Here is a 19,499-nt window from a genome sequence, read left to right on the forward strand (position 1 = left end):
TTTTTTTTTTTTTTTTTTTTTTTTTTTTTGATTTCCAGCCTTTATTTGTTTTGAGATTCTTTTGGTGTTTCTTTTTCCCAAAGAATATGTACTTTCTCGGTATAAAAGAGTATTTATTTCTTTAAAGAGAAGCTAGTGGCCTGAGGCTGTCTGTTACGTCCTAACACACATACATTTTGTGCCCTTAGCAGCTGGAAACATGCGTCATTTAATAGTTGAGGCTTGTATTGCTAGAAATCTTTTGGATACATCAGCATATTTCTGGCAAGGCTATGTGAACGGATGCATTAATCAAATGCCTCAAAGTATACCACCCCAAGCACCAGGTTGGACAGCTTTCATGAAGGGGGCTCCACTTAATCATATAATGATAAATGCCTTAACTTCAACTCCTGCTTCAAGGTGTACACGCTTGAATGAACCTACTGTTGTCTCTTGTGATTTTTTCCTTTTCTGTTTGGACATTGGAAATTGGAACTTCATACTAAAAGGCATGCTATTAGTCTTTTTATTTAATGTTTGTGCTGGTTTCCTTGTTGTGAAGAAAGTCCCCACCAAAATTAAATGATTTTACAACTTACTTAGAAGTTTATATTGGGAAGATTACCTAGAGTACTTTTATAATCTTTATTAATTCCTGTTCAGGCTGGTTTTGAATATCCAGAAAATGGAAGATCCCTACTCCCCTTTGAACTATAAGCATATTTTTGTAACTACTACTCAAGGATCTCGATTTGCAAAAATCAGTGTGATAAACCTAATTGTACTCTATTCTGTCAAGTCATCTTATAGAGAGAATGTGTCATATATTGTTTTGATAAGATGGCTTTCAGATTAGCTCTTTTCTTGTTTCTTATGGCCTGTTCTTTAGTTGTTCCCTTTTTTCCCCTTTTCCATGAAGTCAGGTATATGAGATGCTCTTTTTTGTAAATTTACCAAAAGGTCTGAATTTTAAGCTCATGGGTTTGATGGAAGCTTAGCAGAACTGGAGAAAATATTTGAGATAGCAGTAAAAGGATCAGATGAAGAGAAGATATCTGCTGCAACCATTCTTTGTGGGGCCTCCTTGATCCGTGGCTGGAATATTCAGGTGACAATTGAAAGAAAATACTGCGTAAATTAATGTTTTTTTTCCTGGTCTCCTCAGATTTTTCTAAAGAAATCATTTTGTTTCATTCCCACTATTTTAACCAGACAACTATATTTATATCTTGGCTTACTTCCATGCAGGAACATACCGTCCATTACATTACTAGATTACTTTCTCCTCCAGTTCCCCAAGATTATTCTGGATGTGAAAGTCATTTGCTAGGCTACGCTCCAATGCTGAATGTGCTTATTGTTGGAATAGCATCTATTGATTGTGTTCAGATTTTTTCTCTGCATGGTTTGGTATGTTCTTCATTGCTAGCCTGATATTAGTCTTGAGACACTATTCTTTTACTGTTTTAATTAGAACCATTTTCTTTGATGTACTTGTTTCTGAGAAAAATGAGGTTCTTCTCGCTACCAAGAAATGGTTTTATTGATATAAGTAAGTAGAAAGAGATCCAAGGTGTTACAGAAAGGCCCTTTTGACTAGCATATACAGAAGAAACAAAGTTGCTATAGAAGATATTTGCTCTTTGACACCAAGAAGAAGAAACATGATGTCCCAAATCTGATCATAGGTCTTCTCATCATCAATGAAAATTCTTTTCTTATGTGAAAATCATGATAGCCAAAACATTGACATAGAGCTATTTCCGGATGTTTTTGAGACTGTCGCCAAATAATCCTTGTACCATAAAATCCTCACGGATTCTAGGGATGGTAAAATTGAGAATGAAGAGGTCTGAATTTTTCCTTGTATATCTAAGTTTATACTGATAATTGTAGATGTAAGAACGGGTAGTAAGAAAAATGATCTTGTTATTTCTATGTAAGGAACACCGATGTGGGAAGAATACAACTATAGAAGTAGGGGGAGAATTTAAATAGAGTGGCCACGACAATGTAAAAATAGTTTTTTTTAGAATTTTTAAGAGACAATTTCATTGTTGATTGGAATTTACAAAAAGGATATAATATCCATGATGTTTACAAAAAGACCTTTCCAATTTACAATGAGAAGGTATAACTAGGAAGTAAAAATTTTAGACAGTTTACACTAAGATATAGCTTAGTAAACAACATTGTTAAAGAGTTTTTATAAGTCTGTGTCTTTTCCATGAATGTTTTTTATTTCTTTCTTTCCATAGATTCCAAAAAAAAGTCATGATGAGGTTTATTCATAGCAAGACTTTTGCATTCTTGAAAGAGTGGTACGTTAAAGATATGCCCAATAGATCCTTTATCTCCCTAGGAAATATGAGATGTCATTCTGAGCGTATGTGCATTACATAAATAAATGACTTTGTGATTCATTTTCTTTCTTGCATAATGGACATCAATTTGGAAACAAAATCATGTAGGACATTCTTTTTTTTGAAGATTACTTATACTAATGGCTTTATGCGCTATTTCCCAAAGGAAGAACTTCACCTTTTTAAGGTGATGTCATTTCTATCTTGTTTTTGCTAGCGTGAGATTTAATGCTTCTCCCTTTTCCCCTAAGTCCATCATCAAAATTTTCATAGAGAAGACCCCATAAGCGCGGGGAAGCCAAGTCAATGAGTCTGCTTCATTTGACAATACCACTGGGGCAAGGTCAAGGCTTAATTCGGCCCATTCTATTGCTTCGTTATCCTTTAAGTTCCTACCAAGCTTCAAGTTCCAAAATTTGTTGACAACATTCCACGTTTCTTTGATCATGACTCTTTTGCTATGAGAGAGTCTGTACAAAAGTGGATATTGTAGGACTAGCGTGGTGTTTGTGATCCATGGGTCGGTCCAGAATAATGTCTTCCTCCATCACCCACCCTATGGCGAATTTGGTTGATGATGAAGTTTTGATGTTTCTTTATGTACTTCTATTGGCACAGATCTTCGCTCTTGGTCTTCCATTGATGATGATGAAGTTTGTGGATGAGATGCATCCTTTTATCCACCTCCGTCATTTTGAGCCAAAACCTTTTGCTACAAAAATGTTTTCGAGGAAAGTCCAATCTACCTTGTCGAAGGCCTTTCCCAAGTCAAGTTTGATGACTACACCTTTTTGTTTCTTCTTTCCCATTCATTTATGAGTTCATTTGCCACGAGGGATTCATCGAGGATTTGTTGCCCAGTCATTTTGAAAGGGAGAACCTTTTTAAGACATTCTGATAGCACCTTTGCTATGATTTTATATAGTCCAGTTGTCAGACTTATGGGACGAAAGTTTGCGATAGTGCGGGCATCTAGTTTCTTTTAAATCAAATAGATGTATGTTTCGTTTACATTGCTATTGATAACTCCATTCTGAAAAAAAATCTTGAAACACTCATGATATTGGCTCTCAAAAAGTTCCAACATTTTTTAAAATCTTCTGAGGTAAAACCATCCGGTCCTGGAGTTTTGTCAAAGCCCTGGTGCTGTATTGCCTTCCCCACCTCTTCTTCGGTGAAAGCAACTTCAAGGAAGGCAGTTTGCTGTTGATCAATGTGACTCCAATCAAGATCATGAGGAAATTCGAAGAGGGCGTCATCCTTTGTATATAAGGACGTGTAAAAAGACAAATTCTGAGACTATTTCATCTGTTTACTAAACTTTTTCCTTGTGTCGATAGAATTTCCATGATGGTACTCTTTCAGTTCTTTGTAGCCATGATACAATGAAAAAATTTGGAGTTTATGTCACCCTCCTCTAGCCATCGTTTTTTATATTTTTGTCTCCAAGATTGTTCTTCCTTTGCTATCAATCAAATAAGTTCTACTTTCATGAGCTTTTTGTGTGCGTTGAACTAGTGCAATAGAGCCAGTTTCCTCCATCTAATTAAGGAGAGCAATTTCAGTAAGTACTTGGTTTCTTTTTGTGGAAATACAACCGAAAACCTCCTTGTTCCATTTCTTTAAGTTTTCTTTTAGTCTTTTAAGTTTGTTGATGAATCGTGCCTTGACCATCTACAGAGGGGCGTATTCTTTTACCAATATTCTACCGTTGACAAAATTTCAGAATGGTTCAGCCACGTATTCTCAAAGCTGAAGGTGAGGGGCCCCACTTATAGCAACCCATGGAAAGGAGAATGGAATGATGATCAAATGTAGGTCTATTCAGTCTTCAAACACCGGCCTTACTAAATTTTCCAAGTAGGCCTTTTGTGGCTAGAAATTTGTCGATGAGTGTTAAGGTGGGTGGACATCTATTGTTTGATCAAGTATAGAGACCATTATTGAGGGGAAGGTCAATGAGTTCAACTTCTCTTATGAAATTGTTGGAGTGTCTCATGCCTCTGGTGACTTTTCCACTTAACTTTTCATGTGTCCACCGAGAGATATTAAAGTCACTACCCAAAAGCCAATTCTCTGTGCATAGGCAAGACCAGTCCTGTAATTCCCACTAGAAGAGAGGCATTTCTGAATATCTACTGGGACATAGATCCCTGTTTTATCCAAAAATTGTAACAATCAGCCAATGTAATATGTGTGGTTAAGGTGCATAGGCCTTTGGTGACTTCGAAAATGATCAGAGTTGGGTCATTCCACATAATTAAGACCCCCCTGATGTTCTTGTGGCATCCAAAGCTGACCAACCAATATGTCTAGCTCTCCAAAGGGATTTAACCATCCCAGGGTCAACAAAATTCAATTTTGTTTCTGGAAGAATAACCATAGGGGGATTGTATTTGAGGAGGAAAGTCTTGAAGAGGGCTCTCTTTTGCCAGTCTCCCAAGCCTTTAACATTTGAAGAGATAATAATCATAAAACGTATTGGCCACCCGATTTCTCATAGTTGATGTTTGAAAGGAGACCAACAATCTCTCTAGTCAGTTTACAATATTTCTTTTCTGTATTGGACTTCTTTTTTCAGATGGAATAACCATGATGCAAATGTGGTGTTCTTTTAGCCATGGTGCCAAGATTTGGATGGCCATTGTTGGTATGAGTGTTGCCAACATCGAGGTGACCTCTTCTGCCTTTGTTTCATTCTGTTTTTCCTAAAAAAAGTGTCAAGATCTGTATCTGCAAGGATAGTCTCTGGTGACAAGAGAGAGAGGTTGGGCATACCCACAGTAGGGGATGCTGGGGCTGTGGAGAGGGGTAGAGGGCTAGATACGTATTCATTGTCAGATTCTTGGTGAGAGCCGACAATGGAGAATTTGTTCCTGAGAGAATGAAGGTCTTTTTTGGTTCCTTATGATGATGACATATTTTTCTGGTGATGTTGTCACAACTTGTGGCCAGGGATAAGAAGTGGTATTGTAGATGGGGTTTTGGAGATTGGTGAAATGTGGGGAGGGGCTGGTGGCCTTTGGTTTATGTGGGGAAACTATGGGTTCATGGGGCATGGGCAGACCTCTTTTTGTTGGAGTTGGCTTGGAAAGTAGGGGGCGATCCATGGCATATGGGAGTGTTCTTTACTTTTTTTAGGGCTTTGTGGTATGACCACAGTCTCTGTGATGTATAAATCTGGTGTTGAGTCATACTATTCTTGAGAAGCCCCTTTGGGTGATGTTTCTTGGTGGTTTGACCAAGGGTATGGTCCAAGAATGCCTCCTAAAATATTTGTAATAACTTCAGTTATTATCCTCTCTTGTATAGATTCCTTTCCATGCTTGTTTGGTGCCATGAAGACCAATCATAACATCAACAACATGAGGCTAGATTCCTTTCATTTGAGATTATGCTAAATCTTGTCCGAATTTTCATCTTAATTCACTTGAATAGTTATTAGATCGGTTAAAGTTTTGACATGGAGATGTCACATTTAAGTGTGAGAAACTAAATAGAAAAATGAATGCTCTCTTCAACTCCAACCAACATGAGCCTAGTCCATCGGTTAAGATGGCTACTCATTTTCTTAAGATTGGAGGTTCAAATCTCCGTTGTACTAACATATATATATATATATACTCTGTTTGAAGTATTGTTTTGTTTTTTCTAAATTTTTCAAAATGAGATTCCAACCTCCACTTATCAATTTCATTATGCTTTCATTGTCTGTTTAGGTTCCACAGCTTGCATGTTCACTGATGCCAATCTGTGAGGTTTTCGGATCATGTGTGCCAAATCTCAATTGGACCTTAGCAACAGGGGAAGAAATGTCTGCTCATGCCGTGTTTTCAAATGCGTTTACTCTTCTCTTAAAGCTTTGGGGGTTTAACCATCCTCCTCTAGACCATGGGGTGGGTGATGCACCCACAGTTGGACCTCAACTTACTCCAGAATATCTGCTTTTATTGAGAAATTCCCATCTAGTATCTGGAAATGTCCACAAAGGTCGCAATAAAATGAGACTTTCAGCTGTAGCAAGTTCCTCTTCCCCCCAACCAGTATTTGTAGACTCATTTCCCAAATTGAAAGTCTGGTATCGAGCATGTATAGCGTCCACCCTCTCTGGTCATGTTCGTGGCAACTCAGTTCATCAGACTGTTGATGGACTTCTTAACATGATGTTCCGAAGAATTAGTGGCGGAAATCAACCTTTAAATTCAGTTACTTCTGGAAGCAGTAGTTCTTCTGGGCCTGGAAATGAAGATTCTTCTTTAAGATCTAAATTGCCTGCCTGGGATATAATGGAAGCTGTTCCTTTTGTGATTGATGCTGCTCTAACAGCCTGTGCTCATGGAAAGCTTTCTCCTCGTGAGCTGGCTACAGGTTAGTATGTATATGTTGGATGAATTTCACAATTTTTGCATATCTTCTTTGCGACCAAGTTCGTGATATCTTTATTATTTCCTTCTTATTCGGAGGGAGCACTTAACTTTCAATTAACAGTTTGTACAATCATGCCTGAAATCTAAGATATCCCATTTAGTTCATTCTTGAAAATTGTCTTTAACTTAGGATTTCTTCTGAGTTGGGTAGTTGAGCAGTGAACTTGAAATAAGGAAAAGAGTTCATCTAAGTTGCTCTCATATCCAATTTTGAAATGAACTTTTCATCAAATCATTAATTTCTTTTCATGTAATCATAACAGGACTAAAAGATCTAGCCGATTTTCTGCCAGCATCTTTAGCAAGCATAGCGAGCTACTTTTCTGCAGAAGTAACTCGTGGATTATGGAAACCTGTTTTTATGAATGGATCAGATTGGCCAAGCCCCGCAGCAAATCTTTCTAATGTTGAGGAGCAGATCAGGAAAATCCTAGCTGCTACTGGTGTCGATGTGCCTAGTATGGCTGCAGGTTTGGTCATTGTCATCACGATAAACTTCTAAATGAAAATATTCAAGTTTGATTATGCATTTCTTGGGCACTTAGAAAGCAAACCAAATCCAACTACACTATAATACATTCACATGGATTATCTTTGACTGTTCAAGTGATAAGTTAGGGGCTACATGTTGTTTGTAATCACTGTCTCGGTTCTATCAAACACCTTCTTTTTGATTGGCTGAAATGACATGAAATTTAGACCCTAAACTAAATGCTCTAATCAATATGAAAAATCAAATCGGAAGGAAAAACCTTATTAGCCCTTAGCTGATTGTGTTGACTTTTTTTTATCTGTATGTTTGTAGGGGGAAGCTCTCCAGCTACACTTCCTCTGCCCTTAGCTGCCTTTGTAAGCCTTACCATAACCTACAAAATTGACAGAGCATCCGAACGTTTCCTGAATTTGGCCGGCCCAGCCATGGAGTCTCTCGCAGCTGGTTGCCCATGGCCATGCATGCCAATCGTTGCTTCCTTGTGGACTCAAAAAGCCAGACGTTGGAGTGATTTTCTGATCTTCTCAGCATCTCGTACAGTCTTCCTCCAGAACCGCGATGCCGTGGTTCAGCTGCTCAAAAGCTGCTTCACCGCCGCCCTTGGCCTGACTGCCAATCCTCTCTCATATCATGGTGGTGTTGGGGCCCTTCTTGGCCACGGATTTGGATCTCATTTCTGTGGTGGGATTTCTCCCGTTGCTCCAGGTATTCTTTTTTTACGTGTCTACCGATCAATTAGAGAGGTCGCTCTATTGGTTGAAGAGATTCTCTCTCTTTTGATGGATTCTGTAAGAGAAATAGCTTGTAATAGTACCCGAAAAGAGAGATCAGGCAAATTGAACAACTATAATGGAAAAAGATATGGCCATATTTCATTATCTTCAGCAATGACTCAAGTGCAGCTTGCAGCTTCCCTTGGAGCTTCACTAGTATGGCTTGCAGGCGGTTTTGTATTGGTTCAATCTGTGATAAAAGAAACATTGCCTTCTTGGTTCATTTCAGTTCATAGATCTGAACATTCATGTTTAGAGGGAATAGTTTCCATGCTAGGAGGATATGCATTAGCTTACTTTGCAGTGCTATGTGGTACTTTTGCTTGGGGTACTGACTCTTCATCATCTGCATCAAAGAGGCGTCCCAAAATCCTTGGCGACCACATGGAATTTCTTGCAAGTGCCCTTGATGGAAAGATATCTCTGGGTTGTGATTGGGCCACATGGCATGCTTATGTGACGGGGTTCGTTAGCCTAATGGTCAGTTGTACGCCGGGCTGGGTTCTAGATGTGGATGTAGAAGTATTGAAACGATTGAGCCGTGGACTCGGGCAGTGGAATGAGAAGGAGCTTGCTTTTGCATTGCTTGAACTTGGTGGTGTTGGTAGCATAGGTGCTGCTGCTGAACTGATCATTGAAAGTGAGATGTAATTTTATTCAGCCATTTGTTGTATTCTTTTAGGTCATTTCTAGTGTTAGATAGTTTGTACTATAGCTGTTCTTCTAAGTAAAAATCATGTAAGTATCAGCTTTGGTTTTTGAAGTATAGGGTTGTGAGTTAGTTACAAAGCCTAATGGTTTTGTAATGAGTTATTCCACTGTGTTCCAAAACGAAGGAATGTAAAGATGAATACAAAAGAAATCAGGGTTATAAACAATGCTTTATAACTTGAAACTGTAAATGACAAAAAGTGTCATGATTGGCATGGTTCTTGTAGTTTCCTTAGCTTCCCTCAATTTGCCCGGCCCTGCCTAACAGATCCACCAGACATCCATAATGCTTAATGTTCGGTTCTACGATGTATACACTCCATAAGATGGCATTCCATGGTCAAGCTGTGGAAGCCTTGCTCTGATTTGATAAAACACATCTAAGGCAGTGCTAATACTTCCCTATTTAGCATGCATGTAAATAACAGCCACACTCAAATTATCATTGCGACATACTTTTCGATGCGTGAGTTGGGGCGCAATACTGATACACCCATGTCGTCTGGTATTGTCTTTAAAAGACCCTTTTCAAAGGAAAAGGCCCGAGACACTCGTCCCGTGATACATGCATGTGCCACAGAGTAGCTCGTTTGGGCCAAAGGGCCAGGGGTGACAGAGAGCCAACACTGTGCCTCCCCCTTCCATTTTGAGGCATTTTCAATCCTTCTCGAGTAGATGTTATTTTGGCAAGCGGACATAACGACCTCGTGCATAGTCTGTTGAGTATTTTGATTGACACCGAATTTGGTGGGCTTTCATCTTTTATATCAACGAACTTAATTCTCGAGCTGCATGTCGAAACTCATATCGAAACCTTGACTTCTGAGATTACAATTCGGGGCCCTACCCGACCCTATTCGAGCTTGTCTTTGACACTCGTGTCGCCTTCTTCTCTTGAACCTTGAGTATGCCTCGGCTTATCTTCAATGCACACTCTTGATGTGTTGGATGATGCATCGTCCTTCTTGGTTGCGTCATGGCAGTTCTCAATATTGGCTCTTACATGGCCGGATGGCGCCACTTGTAGGTTGCTCCTTGTTTGTCTTGTGTGTGGACCTTCTTAAAAAAAGATGTGAAAATCACCATCCCATGGAAAAGCTCCAAACCCATATCAGGCAAACTCATTCTGTGCTCAACTTAGAAATCACGGTGCTCCATGAATAAACATCCTTTTGAGGCATCACATCAAATATTCATCTTGCTTGCTCAATCATTATGTTCTTTGAGAAACCCACAATAGAATGGAACTGCCTGCCCACAAGCAGAAGCCAAATCGATAATCATCAAAGCTTCCCTTAACTGTTTCACTTCCACATACTCATCAATCATTGTAGCCCAAGAAATCGTATATCTCTTTCTGCAATACTTTCAAACAGCTCTCTTGCTTCATCAACAAGGCCAGCTTTTACGTAACCTTTTAATATCTCATTCCACGTCGAAGCGACGTTACGAACTGACATTTCATAGAACAATCTCCTGGCATCTTTTAAACTTGGACAAACACAATACATGTACAGCAAAGTCGTTGAAATAAGAACATGACTAACGAAATCTAACTTCATGACCAGTGCATTGAGCATCCAGCAATTCCAAATCCCACCCCTATATGAACAACTTGACATTACACTTGCCATTGTCACTTCATTTGGAGCCACACTCAAATCATGGTGGTGTAAGAACTTCCATTACTTCACTCCAACAATCATTTTGTGACAAACCCAAAATCATGGTGGTGAAAGAGCATCCTCTGTCAGGCATTTTGTCGAACAACTGGCGAGCATTGTCCAATTCGCGAAGTTTTACATACCCAAATAACATAGTGTTACAACATACAGAATCCAGCTTAGGACATGAATCAAACAACAACCTGCCATCGGTAAGAACTTCCATTACTTTAACTCCAACAATCATTTTGTGGCAAACCCAAAATCAAGGTGGTGTAAGAGACATCCTCTGTCAGGCATTTTGTCGAACAACTGGCACGCTTGTCCAATTCGCGAAGTTCTTCATACCCAAATAACATAATGTTACAACCTACAGAATCCAGCTTAGAATACGGATCAAACAACAAGCTGCCGTCGGTAAGACGTTCACATTTGACATACATATTGATCAAGCTATTAAGGATGAAAGTATTGGACTCAAACCCAGATTTAGAAATAATATATAGAAAGGCTTATGCTAAATGGACTCCAGTATTAAAAATACTCGCAAGATGGACCATGAGACATAATTATCATTGTCTATCGTTTTATTTGCAGTAAGTTTTGGTATATATTTCAATTTCCATGGGCGAGGGAGGGGGAGGGTCTCCCCAGGCTAATGCAGGGATGGGGGAAGCCTGTTTCTGAAAATGAATATCACTATGTTATAGAATTCTTATAAAAGAAAGCTCTAATAATCCATATGTTTCAGAAAGAGCATCTAAAAATAAGTAAAATGATGGAAAGAGAAAGTAAGTTATATGGAAGGTCTTCTCGATAATGAAGTCGCCATCGATGATCAGCGATGGCCTCCTCCCCCGTTAATGCCCAATGTAGCCAGAGCCCTGCAGAAAATGGAAGCATTGAAGATTACTAATCTCGTCTAAAATTAACCATACGGAATTCAGAATGAAAATCACAAGGTAGAAAACATGTGAATGAGATTGTTCATCAGTGAGAACATGTAAACCAGTTCAAATGTTAACAACAAAAGAACAATGGAACACAAAGATAAAATGTAAGATGTCCTATCCAGTATATTCCAAGAGGTTTCAATTATGCAGAATTCATCTCTCTCTATATATCATCAGATGAAGCCAAGAACTTCGAACTGATTTAACTTTACATGGAAATTGATAAAGGTTTGGGTTTTCTATAGCTCGATGCGAGCTCGTGGTAAAAAGTTGGTACAAAGCCGAGATGAATGTGACTATAATCTACAGGCATTGGTCACTACTAGCTAGAAAGTAGTGTACCAGGAATCGGGATGCATTGAATTTCCAATCCCTTTGCCCACAAGAGGTAAACAGGATTTTAGGATAAAACTTCCAAATCTATAGATCCTGCGCGTTAGAACGTTCATGCTTCCACATATTTTGTGAAACTGAAATCAGTGAAGTAAAATAGGATGGAAGTCATGTCACTTGTAAAGTGTAAGAAATACAGCTATATAACTAGATTATCACAATCAGGATTCCCGGAAAGAGAGGCTACATGCATATATAGAACAGTGAAAACAATTGCTATGAGACAACATATGACAGGACTCGACTTGATCATACATTTTTCATACAAAGAAGTTATAACAGCCCAAGCTCATCGCTAATGGTTATTGTCCTTTTTAGGCTTCTCCTCAAGGTTTTAAGGTTTTAAAGCGCGTCTACTAGGGAGAGGTTTCCAAGCTCTTATAAGGAATGCTTCGTTCTCTTCTCCAACCAATGTGGGATCTCACCTAAGCTAACCAAGTAATAAATATATGGTTTTTATTGAAAAATCTATCATGGATCTCAAATGATAAGTCATGTTGGATAAGTGCATAAGGACCAATGAATAGCTGTTTTGTGCAAATGGTTGATTATTTGATAACACACAAACACAAAACAATTCACCATTTTCATGGTTTTTGAAGAAACAAAATAAGGCAATAGCATCATAACGTGATTAGCTTTAGGAAGTCTGATCAGGTTGGAGGTTCAAAGACAAAGCTTGAGTTGCCTTTGAAGGATAGATGATTCCTGAGTTATATGGTAGGAGAGAAACCAAAGGATATTTGAAGGATAGACGATTTTATCAGGATAACATCCTCAGGATGGTGCTCTCATAGGAAATTCTTTTGTAATTATACCCTCTCCATGGCTTTTAGCAATAAAAAGGCTGTTCTTTTACAGTCCATCTGGCTGGGGTGTTTTCACCTGGACCCTAGGCTATTCTCTTGGTTTTTTATCCATAATTTCATTTGTTTATTTCTGACAATGTTTCAGTTTCTTGTAAAAAGATAAAAACCAATATACTCTCTCAGATAGGTTTAAGAAATAGATTGAAATACTGTTTTAATTATTTCATTTTAACTTTTGTTTATTTTGGTCCTTACACTTTCAAGCTGTCCATTATGATCCTGTATTTTCAGCTTTTGTCCATATTAATCCTTGTACTTTTAAAACATTTGTTTTGTTCTCTATACATTAAAAAAAAGTGTTTTGGTCCCCTCATTTTCTTTTTTCTCAAAATTTTAGCACTATCCTACACTTCATAACTTTCTTGAAATGTAATCGGTTAACAGCCCATGTCACTGCTAGCAGATATTGTCCGTTTTGGCCCGTTACATATTGCTGTCAGCCTCACGGTTTTAAAACGCATCTACAAGGGAGAGGTTTTCACACCCTTAAAAGGTTCGTTCCCTCTCCTAGAGAGGTGGGATCTCACAATTCACCCCCCTTAAGGACCTAGCATCCTTGCTGACACACCACCCGGTGTATGGCTCTGATACCATTTGTAACAACCCAAACCCAACGCTAGCAGATATCGTTCTCTATGGGTTTTTCCTTCCAAGTTCCCCTCAAGGTTTTAAAATGTGTCTACTAGGAAGAGGTTTCCACACCCTTATAAGGAATGCTTCGTTCCCCTCTCCAACCGATGTGGGATCTCGTAATAACTTTGTATTAAATGGTTTTCATTGGTCTTAGAATTTTGTCTATAGACACCAAAATGGTCACTTTTAAAATTATAGGAAATTCTTGTGAAGTATAAAACTTGAAAGTATAAAATTAAAATGGACATTTTGAAAGTGCAAGGTCCAAAACGAACCAAAGTTGAAAGTACAAAAAACAAAATAATAAATTAACCTAACGGCAATGCAAGGGTTCAATTAAAACAATTAGAGATTGCCTATGATGTAAATCACGTATATGACTGTAAAGTCAGCAATATAAGCACCAACTAGAGCTGGATACCATGTACGCATAAATTTAGTTACTTAGCAACTACGAGAACATCAGTGCTTCAACCTAGCAATAATCGCTCACCAGAAACAAATTACTTGAGGTATGCTAACCGAGCCCCCGAAACTTTCTTGCATAGCTTCCCACTGAAAAATAAATTAACTAACTTGAAGAGTGGACCCAAGATTTAGGAGAACTTATGTCATTTTAAATTGGTAAAAAGATAAACATCTTCAATAAATCAAAACTTCAAACAGGGTTGCTATCTCCATAAATAATAAACAAGGAAAAATCAAAGAATGTTAATGTAAGGAATGTTAATAAGAACACAAGGGAAAGTGTCTATAAACTCAACAATTTGTCCAAGTCAACCAGACAAGGCAGAATTCATCTCCTCAATAGATGTCAATAAGCAGATAAGAATAAAAGAAATGCAAGTACTACACCAAATGAGAACCGTATGAACATATACAAGCTCAGAAACAAAACAAGGTAACAAAAACTTGCCAACATGTAAATCAATTCAATCCAAACCTACAAATCCCTCACAAAATCTACACGAACACATAATTCAGAGTTCAGCATCGGTTAATTTTTCAACCAAAAAAGATAAATGATTGAACTTTGAACATCTACCTAGAGTCTCAGATCCTGTGGATTTAGTTGGAATTCCATGAAGAAATAGGTATGGATACACACATGCTGAAAACATGACAGTATCAATTACAAGTCCAAGATGCTAAGACAGCTAAACGACTAGTTTCTTTTAACAATTCAGTTCAGAACTATGATGCACTCTGCAAGTACTTAAAAGTTCTGATTCCTGTCAACGGAAATTGATCGACTCAACCCTTCTTTTTTTTTTTTTTTTTTTTTTTTCGAGAAATCAATATGCGAATAGGAACAAGCATTGACTTACCAAACTGAATCAGAAAAATGCTTTCTCTTCGCTCTTCCTTAGTCCCACTTCCATGATATTGCTCATAGGACCATTTAACAATCGCAATATCAGAAAAGGGAAGGAATTTCTCCTCAATTTGTCAAAAGTTTCATGTATGCCACAAATATCTTAAGCAAATGTTATCTAATTCAGATACAGACTTTTCCCTTATCAATTTTCTTTAGTGTTAGGAGTTTTATTCAGGAGGAGGAGATCGGGATAATTTCAGCAGTAAAGAACTCAATTCCAGGATAAAAAAAAAAAAAAAGAGAGAGCGAAAGAATTCAAGCCTTCAAAATGATTAGAGCAAAAACCAATTCCAAAAAAGATCAATGGCACAAAACATGAACTCACTTCTTATGCCGCCGCCCGCGCTTAGTCCCCCAGCCTTCAAGCTTCGCGATGGGGCAGCCACAGCGCGCCCGAAAGAGCAAAATAGCTCGACCATTGGGTGGTGCCATCTTCCTCAGCTCGGACCTCAAGCACTCATAATCCGGGTTAGCCTCACTACCTCCCTTCCACGGCAATTTATCAATCTCCTTGGACCCACCCTTCACACACTCCTCCGTTTGCAATTGCAGATCAAACTCCATAGCCTTCTTCAACCCTTTACATCCCGGCTTCGCGCATTTCCTCGATCTAGCGCCACAACAAATCTCAAACACACCAACAATCACACAGAAAAACAACAAAAACCCAACAATAAACGGAAATGGAAATTGAGGAAGCTGCAGGGCCGAATACGACAAGAGAATCGAAAGAGAGTTGAAAATGTAAGAGAAATATGACTTTACAAGAAAGGTACCGGAAAACAGAACGAGAATGAGGATAAGAAGATCAAGGGTTGCGGATGGAGAGTGTTTACAGAGAAGGGAATTGCTAGGGCTAGGGTTTGCACAAGTCTTGGATTTGGAAATTGACGACGATGAGGTGAGAATTGAGGACGGAGGCATGGCGGTTGTCGGAACCAGAAGATTGCGCATGTTCTATAGAAAGCCCAGGTAGAGATTGGAATGAATGGAGTTTACAATTAGGGCAAAATTAGGGATCTTCCTGTAAAAAGGGGACTATGAGAGAAAAGAAGGTTGAGAAAGAAGAAGAACAAGAAGAAGAAGAGCGGCGCACGTTAGCGAAGTGGTGGTGACGGGCCGGCGAACGTGAACCGTCTCTTGAGGATCACACACGCGCCAGGGAGGAGAGTGGCTGAGAATGGTGAAAGACGATATATTATTTATATATTTTTCTTCTACTTTCGTTTCCAACGAAAAATAATAAATAAAGGCTTATTATTATTATTATTATTATTTGCGGGAAAAGTAAATTAAATAAAGTGAAATTAAATTGGAGGGCTGTTGAGCTTACAAGCGTTCACGTGATGTTAAATTAATTAATGATTCTCTAAAAATAAAGGTAATGAAAATGAGGGAAGATGTTTATTTTAATTATTATTTTTTAAAATGAATGTTTTTTTTTGTTTTCTTAAAACAAAATTTATTTATGGATAAATTTTTTAACTTATAGGGATTTTTTTGTTTGGTTTTTGTAATTTAATATTCCAACTTTTTTTTTTTTTTTTTTAATGGTAATAACTATTTAAATTGTTAGACAGAAGAGATTCCAATAAAATTGGAAATCAATTCAAAATACCTATAGAAAATCAAATTTTCTATTTCAACTTTCAACAAGTGGCAAATAAAGTAAAAGGTGAAAGAGAAAGCTTATCCATTTGGATATTATAAATAACTATTTGATTTGGTGTAGAAACAGTACCACTATTAAAAGAGCATCAAAGGATGCTGAAAAACAAGCAGAATGGGAAAGGAATAAAAAAGATCCCCAAAAGTCAAGTATGTGAATCATACACTCGAAACAGAATTACAGACGTAAAAGAACTCGCAATCAGGAAAAATGTGTAATAACTTAAGCCTACCGCTAGCAAATATGATATTGACCTCTTTGGGCTTTAGGCTTTCCTTCAAGGTTTTAAAACATGTTTTTGTTAAAGAGAGGTTTTCACACCTTAAAAGGAAAGTTTCGTTCCTATATCCTAATTGATGTGGGAGGGGCAACAAGTGACCAAATATATAGAGCAGAAGTGACCCACTCTGGGCAGATCCGTTCCCAAACCGATGTCCAGCCAATGTCTACGAGGTTCGAGCTCTCATTCAGGCTAACCCAGCCATAGCATAGCTGAGTACATGCTTGCAATAGCAAAATATCAGGTGGAAGAATGTATAGGAGTAACTGACATGTTTTCCCTTTCCCTCATTCTTTTTGTTCTTTCCATCCTTCAAGTCCTTCTGCTTCGAGAAGAGGTTATCCCACCTGATCTTACAATGAGAAATTAGAAGCCAAATATCAGAGTTCCAAATATTCTCCCCTTTTTTCCTGTTGATGCAATGAAAATGAGGCAAGTTGGAAAAGTACATAATCTGTACAAATATACGATATTACTAAATGTTCTTCAAATAAACTTTGCAAGTCCTCTTCTTCAAGCTACTCAATTCGTAATCAACTGTTCTGAAAGTTCAGTCTTAGGTATCTGCACGAAGTGTTAGGAATTCCTTACACTGCAGTTCTCTCAACTCAATTCCCTCTTTCTTACACTGCATCTCACTATCAGAAGAATTTTTTTATTGATCTTGTTCATGAATCTTCATTCTATCACATCTACGAAGACAAAAATCATAACTGAGATTATTAAAAAGTTAAAATGAAGCATTCCTCATCTTTCTTATAGAACCATTGGTATTTCCATCATATAACATCGAAATTAGCCAGTGACTTTGGAATCTTAAGGATCACAGTTCCAGAAAGCACCATTTCATAAACTTAATAGCCTCAAGTGAGCCTTAGAATCAATCAAATCTTTTATGCTTCGCTTTTAAGTTTAATTCAATCATATCTCCTGCAAATTCTAATTCACGATATGTACAGATGCCCTGATACTTTTCATAACATTTTACAATTACTTTTCGTATGAGGTCCCACATCAGTGAGAGAGGGGAACGAAGCATGTGGAAATCTCTTCCTAGTAGATCTGTTTTAAAATCTTGAAGGAAAGCCTAAAGAAGACAATATCTCTAGCAGGGCTGGGGCGGTTACACTTAAGAGTATTCATTTTGTTAGTTAATGGCAATTGATTTTAAATACTACTGGATTTAAGAAGATAAATAGAAAGCATAAGGTAGCATTAGAGAGTGTAAACAATAGTAAATATAACCTATCTACATCAATTATGGAATGGATAGTATTTGTTCCAAGAACTTTAAAACAAATTTGTAGTAAGATGATCCTATTCGATCCAATCAGGGAGTCTACCTATTATTTATTAGTACTTTTAGACGAGACAAACTGACATTTACTCAACTTGGGAGATTACTTTATCTATTATTTTTGAAAGAACCTGAGAATTGAGAGACGACTTGCTTCTTAGACTAACCAAAACTTTAACCAACTTCCATTTCAACCTATATGGATCCCGGATACATTCAATAACCGCCCGCCACAACGGGCATACATAAACTAGCTTCAGATACAACAACAAAATAATACCAACAACAATAATTCTAAATTCAAGTATCCTATTTTCTCGAGTCAATTCATCGTTCCTTGAAAAATTAGACCGGGTCCCTAGCGATGCAATGAGTTACCACATTTAACCAAAATTACAGAAAACACCGTAATTCACAACCGACGAGCATACTGCGATTGATTTAAACTCGGAATCAACATAGCACACAAAAAACAACCAAAAATTAAGCTCGCGAATCATTGAAACCACAATCTGTCGCTACAATAACGACACTCGCTTATTCAGCATAAGAAGCCAAGAAAATCGAACGTACGAATAAACAATTGAAAATCGGCAAGAATAACAGAAAATTAAAGCGAGTGATGAAACTCACATGGCATCTTCTCCGTCAGAGGAGCTGCGAACTATCAGAGAATCCATGAAACCACCAAGGAGACTCCGAACAGGCCGCAGTATGCAAGTCTAGCGGAGCACCTCAAGATTCCAGAGACGATGGAGGAGCAGAAACCGCATGTGAGAGATGCACAACACGAAAATAAGCAAGAAATTGCTTTACTCTCGACCTCAAGAATTCTGCATGATGCTCTTCTTTCTCTTCTTGTCTTGCAGCGACTGTTATTCAGTTTTGCGTGTCATCACGAAACGAAAGATTTGATCGTACTTGATGGAACCTCAATTTTTGGAAATTTTGCGCGAGTAGATGGGCTGGGCTTTAAAGTGTGGGCTGATGCGTGCAAAATGGATCCGATACAGGCCCTACTCTGGGCCCAATAAGATTAGTGGGCCTCCTCTATTATATTGGAATTTCACTTTTTTACCCATATATACAGTTCGGCCTGACTCGTACAAATGGGATTCGATCCAGGCCTTGCTCTGGGCCCAATAAGGTTATTTGGGCTGACTCGTACAAATGGGATTCGATCCAGGACCTACATTGGGCCCAATAAAGTTATTTGGGCTCACTCCTACAAATGGGATTGGATCCAGGCCTTACACGGGGCCCAACAAGGTTAGTGGGCCTCTTCTATTAACATTCGTTTTAGCCGAATAATTACAACACATGATTCGATTTTCATTCGGACGATTGTTGAGTCGAGATTTTTTTTTTCATTTCCACAACATTTATCATTAAATAGATAGCTATGTTTAGAGGTCCAATATTATATTATGATTGAACAACTAGCATTTATATAACAAACAAAGAGTGTAAATAAATAAACAATTCAAGAAAGCAGAAAATGAATCATTCCATGCTACTATACTCTTCCAAAGCCAAAATTACAGCCTTTTTCCAAGAGCAAGAATTTTAATTTTTTTTTTTTAGGAGGTTCATGTGCTAAGAACCCTAAATAAC

At 38.0% G+C, this 19,499-nt stretch overlaps 2 protein-coding genes, 1 long non-coding RNA gene and 1 pseudogene across 6 annotated transcripts in view; 1 reads left to right on the top strand and 3 right to left on the bottom strand.

Annotated features, from left to right (window-relative positions):
- Positions 1-8,940, top strand: part of LOC111494164 (mediator of RNA polymerase II transcription subunit 33A-like) — a 14,151-nt gene extending 5,211 nt beyond the window's left edge. For 2 of the 3 annotated variants that reach the window (XM_023144037.1, XM_023144039.1), the window contains 6 exons: positions 189-402; positions 976-1,090; positions 1,231-1,392; positions 6,065-6,713; positions 7,036-7,242; positions 7,578-8,940. In XM_023144037.1, the coding sequence (XP_022999805.1) occupies positions 189-402; positions 976-1,090; positions 1,231-1,392; positions 6,065-6,713; positions 7,036-7,242; positions 7,578-8,689 (2,459 nt within the window). In that variant the 3' untranslated portion in view covers positions 8,690-8,940. The remainder of the gene's footprint in view (positions 1-188; positions 403-975; positions 1,091-1,230; positions 1,393-6,064; positions 6,714-7,035; positions 7,243-7,577) is intronic. The other variant, XM_023144038.1, reaches the window with a different exon arrangement.
- A 123-nt stretch (positions 8,941-9,063) lies between these two features.
- Positions 9,064-10,872, bottom strand: LOC111494166 (annotated as a pseudogene).
- A 107-nt stretch (positions 10,873-10,979) lies between these two features.
- LOC111494167 (uncharacterized protein At5g19025-like) lies at positions 10,980-15,887 on the bottom strand. 2 transcript variants are annotated; one of them, XM_023144041.1, is made up of 3 exons: positions 14,965-15,887; positions 13,755-13,816; positions 10,980-11,297 (listed from the first exon to the last, which is right to left on the bottom strand). In XM_023144041.1, exons 1-2 carry the CDS (start codon positions 15,591-15,593, stop codon positions 13,765-13,767), a joined length of 681 nt encoding a protein of 226 aa, XP_022999809.1. In that variant the 5' UTR covers positions 15,594-15,887; the 3' UTR covers positions 10,980-11,297; positions 13,755-13,764. The 2 variants fall into 2 exon arrangements, with proteins under 2 accessions (XP_022999809.1, XP_022999810.1); XM_023144042.1 differs by lacking the exon at positions 13,755-13,816 and having other exon boundaries at positions 14,965-15,885.
- Positions 15,888-16,315: 428 nt separating this feature from the next.
- On the bottom strand, positions 16,316-18,889 carry LOC111494169. The gene is made up of 2 exons (XR_002720137.1): positions 18,519-18,889; positions 16,316-16,998 (listed from the first exon to the last, which is right to left on the bottom strand). It is a non-coding gene; the product is annotated as an uncharacterized LOC111494169 (long non-coding RNA).
- Between the last annotated feature and the right edge of the window lie 610 nt (positions 18,890-19,499).

The sequence above is a fragment of the Cucurbita maxima genome, unplaced genomic scaffold (assembly GCF_002738345.1).
Source record: "Cucurbita maxima cultivar Rimu unplaced genomic scaffold, Cmax_1.0 Cma_Scf00020, whole genome shotgun sequence".
NCBI lineage: Eukaryota > Viridiplantae > Streptophyta > Magnoliopsida > Cucurbitales > Cucurbitaceae > Cucurbita > Cucurbita maxima.

Coding starts and splice junctions, on each gene's coding strand:
- LOC111494167 (XM_023144041.1), bottom strand. CDS start 15,593: ATGCGCAATCTTCTGGTTCCGACAACCGCCATGCCTCCGTCCTCAATT. Junction 13,817..14,964: donor CGCGGGCGGCGGCATAAGAA/GTGAGTTCATGT, acceptor TTTATTTTTCAG/TGGGAAGCTATGCAAGAAAG.